General features: G+C 39.4%; 1 protein-coding gene across 1 annotated transcript in view; it reads right to left on the bottom strand.

Annotated features, from left to right (window-relative positions):
* Positions 1-9,721: 9,721 nt before the first annotated feature.
* SYT10 (synaptotagmin 10) overlaps positions 9,722-12,121 on the bottom strand; it is a 36,767-nt gene continuing 34,367 nt past the window's right edge. The window contains exon 7 of the mRNA XM_086610390.1: positions 9,722-9,793. Within this exon, the coding sequence (XP_086466516.1) occupies positions 9,722-9,793 (72 nt within the window). The remainder of the gene's footprint in view (positions 9,794-12,121) is intronic.

Genomic DNA, 12,121 nt, shown 5'->3' with positions numbered 1-12,121 from the left:
GAAGTATTCTAATTCTACTTAAAAAAAAAAATCACAGAAAAAGCAAAATGTCTTTTTGTCAACATCTTTATATTTTGCTGCCATAGGTATTTTTACTAAAAAGCTTTTTGATTTTTTTTTGCGTCAATATTATTTTCAGTGCATGAATACATTGGTACTTTAGTACCACTTTTTGCCCTGGTAGAGATTAAATTATAAAGCTCTTTCTTAAGAAATCTTCATTTTTAACAACAGTACAGAAAACAAGGCAAAAAATTCTAAAAGATACCTCGGAATAATTTGAATGAAATCTCTTTTCTCAGCACGGATTGCTCATTGTCAAGCCCTCTTTAGGTAGGACTGCTCTTTTTTTTACTTCATAGGCTGCCTTGTTTCTGGAGAGCATGCAGAATTAGACCGAAGATTTTAGAGATTAATCCTCAGAGCTTCTCTGGAACCCAGCTATGACCTACAATTGTTTGTCTGCTACTGGCAAGTAGCTAAAGTGCAATAGTGCCAGGCTCCCTTTCAGAATAAAACAGAAAAGGTCTAGCTGTGCAGATTCAGTTGCTGGCAAAGATAAAGCTATACTTTTTTTGTTAGTGATTTTTATTCTCTGGCCCAAAGTTACCTTGGTGCACTAGGAACTGAAAAGATTGTAGGTTTAAATAAATGAAACAAATTTTTGTGCTATAAGGATAATTGAAATCATTAAACACTTACACTACATAAAGTTTGAAAGGAACAAATGTAAGAGTGTAAAGTGCTCTTTGGAGACCATACCAAAATCTCCTTTTTCATTTTCTGCAGTAGCCAAATCTACATTTACATAAAGAAGAAAGACACACCCATCCACACATACTCATTTGCCAAAAGTAATTACCACTGGCAATGCTGTCTTGTTCAGCTATGCAGTCATTTTCCTCACAACTACTATTATGCAATTAAGCCTCAGAAAACCATGGTGAGGGAAGTAATGGTCTTCTATTGATCACTCTGATTTTCAGTAAGAGGTAACCACTCCCAGGGTGAAACGATCACGGTACACCCAGCACTATGTGACAATTTAGGACAAAGGAATAAGAATGCATTATTCAGTTGAACCTGCGTGACTAGGAAGAACAAGAGGAGATGGGATTTGCCTGGAACATCAGTTCCGGGACCCTATGCATACATAAAGACCTGTAGGATATTAAGGGAGAAATACACCATAATTATGACTTCAATTTTGTGAGTCATTGGAGAATCAGCACCTGCAAAAGCCCAATGACTTTTCCACCATTGTTTGACATTAGTTCAGGCTTGACCTGAAAACAAAACCAGTACCTTGTGTATCACAGCAGTGTTTTCAGTGGTGTTTCCTATTGGTAATTCAAGTACTGATTGTCAGAAGCTTTGAAAACGCGAAGAGGTGACATTCTAAAAAACGATTTTTCACCTACTGGAGACTTTCTAATCTATGCCAGGTGCAAATAAGTAAGATGCCATTACAACATTTAGGGAAGAGTGAGTCTGAGCATATGCCTGCTATGTGCCTTTTTTGCTTCAATTATGCTGCAAGAAAAAGACCAGAGGGGGAGAACGTGTCATGAGCCACTACCAGTGCTCTTTGCACTGTGAATCTTCTTGGGTCAGGATCTGTGAGGCAGAGGATTGATTTTATTTTAAGAACAGACTCAGGTTCAGCAACATGGCTCCCGCTACCCTTGTAAGCTTGCAAATGGCTGTACAAGATATGAGGTAGGGGAATTAGAACAAAAATCTCTTTCTTTTGGAAGTGTTTGCTACACATACACTTTTGACTATTGAAAGCACTCTCGATTCACTCCGTTTTTATATTTTCCACTTTTCTTTTAATAGTTTTTGCCTAGACAGCTCTTTGCATGCTCAATAGGCTTTCTCCCTCCTTTCTCATGTCCATAGCTCTGATGCCACAAAAGATTTTAAATATCTTCTTGTTCAGTCCTCTTCACTTCTCATGCAATTATGAGTCTCAACTCATAGTATATTGAAAAAAACAACTCCAGCCTTTATTTCTCTCCTCTTGCAGACTGTATTTATAGAAATTTATCTGCTTCACAAAAACGCTTGACAGCCTACAACCTCTCCTCCCCTGAAATTAATCTACAAACCATTGCAAAAAAAACAGGTTTCTTTCTGGTTATGTTAATCTTAAGTGCCTAAAATGTCTGTCTGTTATGCTGACGAGCATTTGCTAGAATATCTCGTGTATTAAGAATCACACAGGGACTAGGCAAGTAGGAATTCTGTACCTGCAGAAAAATTGTTTTATAATAGGAGGCACAGCCTTTTCTTTTAACTGTAAGGGTTCTCAATATATGAGATCTTAAATCTATATTATTGTTTTACACAGGAAAGCAACTTTAGGCATGTTCTAGAGCTTTATTGTTTTTTACTGAAGGTTTTCATTTTCTCCCCCCCCCTTTTTTTTTTCTCATGGGTAGATGCACAGATACTTTGACTTCAGGGATTTGAATTTCCAAGGTATGGAAAGATTCCAAACATTTAAAAAAACAATGTCTAAAAAACATTTCTATGCTTGTATTTTGAAGGAGAGTGAAACTGTGTATACAGGGTAGGTTGCTGTCATGAAAATATGTTGCTGGCACTCTTTTGCTATGCTCTGTGTAAAAAATGAGTGGCAAAGCTCTCTGTGAGCTCCGAAGTTGTCGAGAATAGTTGTACCCTCATTTCTTCCTTGGTCTGTCTTTAGCTCTCCCTTCATGTCAGGCTTCTCGACTTCACCTCTCCAGGGGAGAGGCAGGATTTCACAATTCTCCTATAATTATGCTGGGCTGTGGAACACTGTCTCTGTAGTAACTGTGCTAATCCAAACAGTCTGAATGGATTTGCAACTTTTCTTTCAGGGAGTCTGTGCATACTCCAGTTCATTAAAAACTGAATGATATTTAAATGTTTAAGTTAAGTATGTAAGCTCAGGTATTTCAAATAAATGGATTCGAAAATAATGGTCCATATGCCTATCTGTCCTGCCTCAAGCTTTCCCATCTATTGATGGGAGATTAATCCAGCCTAATTTCTCTGTAAACTATAGCAACAGATTGCATCCCAGCCTGCTCAGACTTAAATCTTTTTCGTTCTGAAACAGATCTCTTGATCTTTCCTATGTGTTTTTTTTCCCTATCCCTGTTTGTGTTTTCAACATTTTAGATGAGACACATTTTTCAGACCAGTTGTAGCATGAGTAGAATCTCCTGGGCCACCAGGATGGACATTAATGTTTGTAAATCTCACTTTCTTCTAAGAGGCACTCCCTTGTCCAATATTTTCTACCTGTTGTTCTTTTTTCCCCTAAAGCCTGCTTAGTAAACTCACCTAATTTGAGGCCAATAGTCAAGTCAACATATTGTATTAATAAATTATTACAGAGAAGCTCCATTTTCATAAGAGAAGCTATGTGACTTCCTGCAGATTTAAGTTTCAGAGCACACTGTCTTGAATTATGTATCGGGGAGTCAGTACGTCCTTCCCACTCGAGAGGGCTTTAGTACTCAATGTATATAACCTGTATTTGTATTTATTAGTTCTATTTTGACAATATTGATACTGAGGGTCTTCATGATTCACTAACATGATTCACAAACATGGGCTTCCCAGAGTGCTCTAAGAAATGCTCTCCCTTGGATCAGTAAGGCACCAATGCATGTCCTTAGCATCAACAAAGTGAATAGTCCTTATGACAACGGTACAGTGCAAAGCTTTAATTGATTTTTCCTGTTCTGCAAATTTAACATGTTTTGTGCCCTTCCAGAGGACTGAGTCCCAGATAACATAAGAATCACAGCCTATACTTGAGTGGAAAAATTTTACATAGCAATACCAGTGGCATTCTCCTTTGCGAGTCAGTAAAGACGAGGTTTCCCAGCAACAGCAATGTTGTAGAGGTACCATCAGATAAAACATAAAATCACAGCCCTGAGCACTTGCTATCATCAAGCATCCCTAAGCATTCAGCACAATGCTGAAGGTGTTAGGTCCATTTTCCCGGCCAGATTCCCCTGTGATGCTTAAATCCCACTCGCAGCTTCACTTTCTCTTTGACTTCCAGCTCTTGTTTTCCTGCATGTTGTTAAAAACCTGCCAGTTTCCAGTCAGGGTTAAGTAGAAGGGGAATTGTATACGAGACATTCATTCATTTGGGTGAGTAAACAAGAGACATTTTTGAAGTTAAGGTATTATTCACCTTGGAAATGACAAATGGCTGTGACCAGCACCTCAATTAACTCCTATGCCTAATGCTGCCTCATCTTCAGAAGCACCTTTCTTCCTGCTTCGCAGTACAGAAAGGACGGACAAGTGATATGAATAATGTAATGATTATCAGTTTTGAAAGGAGGCTTTTCATTTCAGAGTGTTTGCAGTTGCATTACATAGCTGTTCATCTACTGTCACATTTTCCTTTGTCTTTCTTAGCTCTGCAGTGTGCTCTGTGCCACGATTTAGCTATTTTCTGACACCAGAGAGCTCAGTGTAGACTGGCAAGCCTCAGAGCCAAGTGAAAGTGAATCTTGAATAAAGGGTTTAGCTGAGTCTCAGCTGTGGTGTAAATGAGAAAGAAAATTTTCCATCAAAACCATCATGAATATTCCTGTCATATATACTACATTTTATCCATATTTTAGGTGATCTGACAGATATGACATGATTTTTGTCCAAAAGTTGCCTCACCATGTAATTAACATATAGGTCATATTGTAATTCCTAGAGATTTTTCAAGCATATTCATTTGTAGGAATAAAGTAATTTAGGAACTGTCACTCAGAACAGATTTCTCCAGTATTTATCACAAACTGGAACATATTTCTGATTAGACGTGGGTGTTCTATTGTAATAGAAGTGCTAAATAATAATGATTATGCATTTCGCAAGTGCAAATACTTGTATGTGCAAATCCACGTTTTTGCATGTTCTATAAGGTGGGTTTTAAATTTTGCAGGCACATTTATGGATCTCTGAAAAATTTGACATTTTCAGCAGGAGAACTCTATTACCGAGTTCTAAAATAGTTACCTTTTTTTGAGATGTTTACATGCTTTAAAAATACAGTCAAATGATTTCAGATGTATAAAGCTTGTTAAATTAACAGAGTGTAAGAAAAAGTTAGTACATATAAAAGTTTATAAGATACAAGCAGTAAATTGATTAAAAAGATATAGCAGAATAATCCTGGAACTAGACTATCATGTATTTGTTGTGCATCATCATGTCAAAAACTTTCAAAAGGATTACATTGAAGCCAATTAAAAAATCTGAGAAATAGGAGTAACGGAGTGATCAAATCAGTCTTTTTAGGAAACTTAAATTTTCTTAATATTGCTTCAAAAGTGTATCTAGAGAAAGAAATTAGGAAGTAATTGCTTTTTCCCTTGGAAAAAATTAAATCAATGAAAACATTTCCTGTTTGCTCAAAATTCTCTTTAAAAATACTGAATGTGGCTGTGATTCTTTAAGAAAAATGTATCAGTTTGTAACTTAAATGTAAAAAGTCAAAACAATTCCACACACTGAAGAAGAAATTTTGCAGGGGATTTTTTGTGTTGATATGCTAAGTTTCATTTTATCTTATTGTTTATGGCCACTTTCTCTGTCCCTGACCAATATACATATCCCTGAGATATGTACATTGCTCTTTTGGTGCTTGCTAGAAGAAAAAAAAACAGACAGTATCACTTTCTAAATGTCTGATGATCCTAAGGGACTGCAGAGAAGGGAATTTACTTCCTTAACAGCTCTTTGTAGAATGAAAATGAGAGATGTAGCTATCCTACACCTTTTGGTCAAGACCCCACAGGTTTCATTTTATTACTTTTTTAAGGCCAGGAGTCAGCTATCAGCACTGCAGACAAAAGTAGGGATTAGGTCTCTACTGCTTGAACACAAGCCCAGTACAGACAAATGATGATGGGGAAAGAAATGGTTACTTGCTGAGAGAGTGAGGAAGGGCCATATCGGCGGAAGTTGAGATCATGGAGTGCAATGTGTGATTTATATATTCTTGAGCACCTGCTCACCTATGCTACTGTCTGCAGTGCCACGAGAATCCTAAATCTACCTGTGGTTTAGGGTCCTACTTAACATTTTGCATAGACCTAATAAGAATTTTATGGTTGCTTAGAGCAAATCTAATGGCCCCTGAAAACTTATTTAATGTGGGGAAGGGAAACAATTGCTTGAAAACAGTATTTACCCAAAAGACTAGAATGGCTCATTAGACACATTTGTATGTGGGCTTTTTCACTTTACAGTGCATTATTGAAAATAAATATAAAAATTTAACAGCTCCCCTGGAACCATTTAATTCATCATGCACTTTCTCTGTACAGTTCTGTGGTTTACTGTTGTGAAAGTATAAAAAAGCTCTGCAGTGCAAAATACAATTCTTATTAAGCACTGTTACTGTTTCCAGTAAATCATTTCAATAAAAATAACTCAAGTTTTTAGGAATGTGAGTTGTTCAAACTGTTGTAAAATTACTATAATATATTTTACACCAAGCTTTTGCCAAATTTGATTTTACTCAAATTAGGCTATTGTTTGTTATGTGGCAGAAATGTGGATAAGCAACAAAAAAATCATTCAGAATAGGAGCAAGGAGTTTATAACTTCTCCAAATTACAATATTTTAAATTTCTTAATAAAGAGATTCGTAAAGCAACATATTCATTGACTAAAACTATGCTAAGTTTTTATTCAGGGCTTCTGCCAAGTACACTTAGAGCGTAACCGGGCTCTAAAGGCAATGGGTTGGTTATACTAAATATATACCCTGTCTTGTGAGATAGCTAATACAGCCATGGGGAAAAAAGAATGTATTTTGCATTAATTCTATTAATCACTGAAAAGGGACTAAAAAGAATTAATTAGGGAACCATTTTTGAAGTTAGATGTCCTGATCATTTTGCAGTCTGATTTTTCCTAGATGCAGAGCACCCATAAATAAAGTTTAAACACAGAAGTCATTCACTATTATTATTAACAATATCAAACATAACACAAAAGAGGGCACAAACTGAACTATTATTCCTTTGGTGTTTGACAACAATTCAAATTTAAGAAGATGAATATTGAAATATCTTACTACTTATGATGAAACATACAGGATACTCAGAACAATGAAATAGTTAAAAAGATGTTGCTCATTGCTGAACACTTATGCTACATTTGACTGTGAAATTGTTAGCTTTTTGGATACTAGGTGCAAAAAAGTGCAAAGAATATTTAGTTAACTGTTACAGTACCACATTACAAAAAGTATTTTCTAGGCCACAAAGGCCACTGCTGATATAATTTATACTAAGATAAATGTATACACAAAATAGTTTTTCAATCTCCACATATATATATCTCTGTTTCTATATCAACCTTGCAAAGTCATGACGAAAATTATCTATGCCACAAAATCTCATGATGATAACAACAATGGGAAGGAAAATAAAAAAAACACAAAGGAGGGCTTGTTCTCCTTTTAAAAAATAACTCAGCCAGAGCAAACGGAGGAATGAAATTCTGCAAGGCTGCTCTGTATTTACAGTGATGAAAATACAATCTTGAGCAGGGAGGATCAGTGTTCAGCATTACCAACCCTCTCTGGGAAAACCTATTTCTGTCTAGAGGCTGTGAATAGCAACCTCGAACAGACATTCAAAAACTTGGGCTGGAGCCTTTTTTTGTCCTTTTTTTTGTCTTTTTCTTAAATTTATAAAGAATGCCTGAAAGCTTTATTTATTTATTTGTCGGTTTGTTTGCTTGCTTGCTTGCTGTGTTTGTAGGCACGGAAGGCAAGGTATAAAACCTTCCTCCTTTTTAGCTCTAGAAACACCTGTAGTGTTAAGACCAGCCTTCCTAACTTTCCTGGAGCAGTTAAGACACTTCAAGGCATATTTGACTGTCTTAGAGATTAGTTTGCGGAATGTAGGGACTGGATCTTCATAAACGTATTCTGTGTTAACCAGGCCAAACTAACCAACCCAAAACAGTTCATTTAAACTTCCTTTTCCCTTCATAACTAGATTAATTCTCACAAAATCTTCCATTATCATAAAACAGTCTTCCAGTGGTGTTTTTCTCGTGTATGACACTTCTGTAAAAATGCTGCTATGGAAAATATTGTCTTCTCAGTTTTCTTTTCACATTAGAAAGATACAAAAAGAGCCACCACCCCAACTTTTTTCTAGTTGCGGTTCAGCTTTCAAAATCTCAGGCTCAATCATGCAGTCTTTGACAAAGTCTTTGCAGAAAGAAAAAAAAGAAACAGAAAAAAAAGAAAAATAAAAACCAAAACTGTCCGATTGAGGTAAACTGCAGTGCTAAAAAGAGCTAAATCCACAAAATAACATGTAGTTCTCTTCCAGTTTTCAAAACAGCTCACTTCAGCCGACACTTTTTTTTGCATTTGCTGTCACTGTGTATTCTAATAAATGAGTTTACTAGTTTATACAATTGTTACATTTCAGTTTCTGTCTCCATATATTGACACAAAATGTATCTAAAATTCATATTTGGCATACAATTCTAGAGGCCCCAGCCAGGGACCAGCAACTACTCCACATGAGCTATTCACTCAGTCAGAATAACTTCAGAGAGCTCTAATACTGCCACACTAAATCAAGAATCAGAAAAATGTTCTATTTAACTGCAGTTTTTGCTCAATTTTTTAACTGTTAAAATCTGTAAAATCAATTTCTTTACTTCAGAGCATTCTCTCTCCTACAGTTTGACCTGTATAAAGACTGAATAATGACTGCATGATGTCAGCAGCAAAGGGGCTAGTTCAAAGGGCCTGGATGCACCTCATCAGGAGACACCTACACCTCTGTGGAGCTACATCCATTTCCACAGAACTCATCGCAGACATATTTGCTTTCTGCAACGATACCCACACGTGTGCTGTTCAGTGCCATGCAGAGACATCTGAGCTAGCTCTTCATCAGCCGCTGGGTAGCTGAAGCACAGCAGCCGCTGAGTACAGCCACCTGCCTGGGCGCACATGCCTGGTTGTTTTGCTGGACAGGCTGATGAGTTCCTGTAGGGGCAGCAGGCGTTTTGATTGCTGGAAGATCATGTCTGCATAAATCCAGTTGTGAATCCTGTTCCATAAAGGCTGAACTAAAACCCAGTGAAGCCAGTAGGGTCTTTCTCATTGGCTTCAGTGGTCTTTTGATCAGCCCTTCCTCCCTGCCCAAGGAATGAACTGACTTTCCAAACATTCAAAACATGACAACAGTTGTTTTTTCATGCAACATTCAGTTTGAAGTGTTATCTTGAGAAGTCATATAAGATTTAGTGCAATTTAGAAGAAATTTAGCACGAGAGTTATACATGACTATTTGCTCTCCCTCAAAAGAATCAAGCATTACAAGCTGCAGTGGTTTTGAATTGCTTAAGGGATTTTTGTTTTTTATTTCTCTATGCAAAGATATAGGTCATATCAAAACACTGCTTGGATATGACACTAGATATATGTCGGTGAGAAAACAGTGAATGAATTTGTATGAGGAAGGTTTATATTTGGCTCAAGTCAACTTCATTCATACATTAAGAAATTATTAGAAACTGTAATATAAGACTTAGAATAGGAAAAACGTATTTTAATAAAAAAATATGGATACAGTTCATCTGCGGAAGCCAAACCTTCTGTTTATGTAGATGTGAGCTACCAGGGAGATTTGGGCACTGAACACGATGAATCCACTCTTGTTCCCTAGGGCGTAAGCGGTGGTTTTGGTGATGAACAAGATCCCTGGCTATCAAAACTGGTTGCTCGGCCAGGTAACTGCAAGAAAAGTGTTAGTTTTACAAATATCATCATATCTGGTCATGCATCACACTCATTCCAGAGGATGAGAGACTTCCTCAAAGAAGAACCCAAATGACATCTATAACCTTTCCAGACCAAGGTGTCTGGCAGAACTAATAATGGAAAGAGAATTCCTAAAGTGAGCTCCTAAAAATGCCTCAGACTTGCTCCATCGGGGTGGGTTTATTTTACCAATCAGAGGCGGCACATAATCCAGGGGAAGCCATGAACCTTTGAAAAAAGGCTTGTCTGCTGCACTGACTCCGTTTCCCTACCCTCACACTTCAGGTGTTTCACTGAAGCCTTGCTGTTGGGCCTTTTCTGCTGGTCACTGGAGATGCTGTGCAGCCGTGTGCAACACAGTGGGGAAACCAAACGGCCCGTGGTGCCTCAGACAGCAACTCATTTTTCTACAGAGATTGGGTGTGGGGAGGGCTAAAGAGAGTGTCCTCTGTGTCCCAAAGCAGGGCCTGCTGCTTTTTGAGGCTTCAGTATGAATCTTTCTGAACGCAGAGCTGTGAGCATTTTGTAGACAGAAAATCAGTGAGATGTGACCACAGCAGGTTGAAGGTGGAGTCCAAGCCCAGCGACTTGCAGATATAACCACCCATGCATTTGAATAAGCTTCCAATAAGTGTCTGTTTGAGTGACTCTGGAGGTAGCTGCTGGTATGTTGCCTCAACTTAGCCTAATTAGCAGGCCAGTTTCAGATTAATGTTTTAGCAACATAACTGTTCATGCTAAAGATTTTTGGATAGGAAATGATTGCTTCTGAAATACTTGCAAATGATCTTTTCCCAGTGGATGTAAGCTCCTTATCATAATCTCTGGAAATCCACGGGGCAGCAAGGAAACTATACAGCAAGCTCTGTGCCCTAGACTTCAAGAAGGCAGACTTCGGCCTCTTCAAGGACCTGATGGGCAAAGTGCCATGGGAGGCAGCCCTGGAGGGACGAGGGGCCCAGGAAAGTTGGTCCACATTCAAGGAGCACCTCCTCCAAGCTCAGCAGAGGTGCATCCCGATGAAGAACAAGTTGGGCAAAAAGACCGGGAAGCCTGCGTGGATGAGCAAGGAGCTCCTGGACCAACTGAAAATGAAGAGGATAGCCTATAGAGGGTGGAAGCGGAGACAGATAGCCTGGGAGGAATACAGAGAAGCTGTACGAGTGACCAGGGATCAGGTGAGGAAGGCTAAAGCCCTGAAAGAATTGAATTTGGCGAGGGATATGAAAAGCAATAAGAAAAGCTTCTATAGGTATGTAGGGGACAAAAGGAAGTCCAAGGAGAATGTAGATCCCCTCCGGAAGGATACTGGTGCTCTGGTTACCTGGGACATAGAGAAGGCTGAGTTACTCAATGGCTTTTTTGCCTCAGTCTTCACTGATAAAGCCTCTTGGCTTACCGCCCAAGCTGTGGAAAAAACTAGCAGGGACTGTGAGGATGAACCACCGCCCACTGTACTTGAAAAGCAGGTTCGAGAATATCTGAGGAACTTGAAGGTGCACAAGTCCATGGGACCTGATGAGATCCATCCGCGGGTCCTGAAGGAACTGGCGGATGAAGTTGCCAAGCCACTGGCCATTGTATTTGAGAAGTCGTGGTGGTCTGGCGAGGTCCTCGATGACTGGAAGAGAGGGAACATAACCCCCATATTTAAAAAGGGGAACAAGGAGGACCCGGACAACTACAGGCCGGTCAGCCTCACCTCTGTGCCTGGCAAGGTCATGGAGCAGATTCTCCTGGGAACCATGCTAAGGCACATGGAGAGCAAGGAGGTGGTGGGTGACAGCCAACATGGCTTCACCAAAGGCAGATCGTGCCTGATCAACTTGGTGGCCTTTTATGATGGGGTGATAGCATCGGTGGACAAGGGTCGACCAACGGATATCATCCACCTGGACTTGTGCAAAGCTTTTGACACTGTCCCGCACGACATTCTTCTCTCTAAACTAGAGAAGCACGGGTTTGATGGATGGACCACTCGGTGGATAAGGAATTGGCTCAATGGCCGCACTCAGAGAGTAGTGGTCAACGGCTCGATGTCCAAGTGGAGACCGGTCACGAGTGGCGTCCCTCAGGGGTCCGTGTTGGGCCCGGCCCTCTTCAACATCTTTGTCGGTGACGTGGACAGTGGCATGGAGTGCACCCTCAGCAAGTTCGCCAATGACACCAAGCTGTGTGGTACCGTCGACACGCTGGAAGGGAGGGATGCCATCCAGAGGGACCTCGACAGGCTGGAGAGGTGGGCCCATGCCAACCTCATGAAGTTCAACCAGGCCAAATGCAAGGTCCTACATCTGGGTC

The sequence above is a fragment of the Tauraco erythrolophus genome, chromosome 4, assembly GCF_009769465.1.
Source record: "Tauraco erythrolophus isolate bTauEry1 chromosome 4, bTauEry1.pri, whole genome shotgun sequence".
In the NCBI taxonomy this organism is placed as follows: domain Eukaryota; kingdom Metazoa; phylum Chordata; class Aves; order Musophagiformes; family Musophagidae; genus Tauraco; species Tauraco erythrolophus.
The sequence above is the reverse complement of the archived record's forward strand: the minus strand, read 5'-3'. Positions and strand labels throughout refer to the sequence as shown.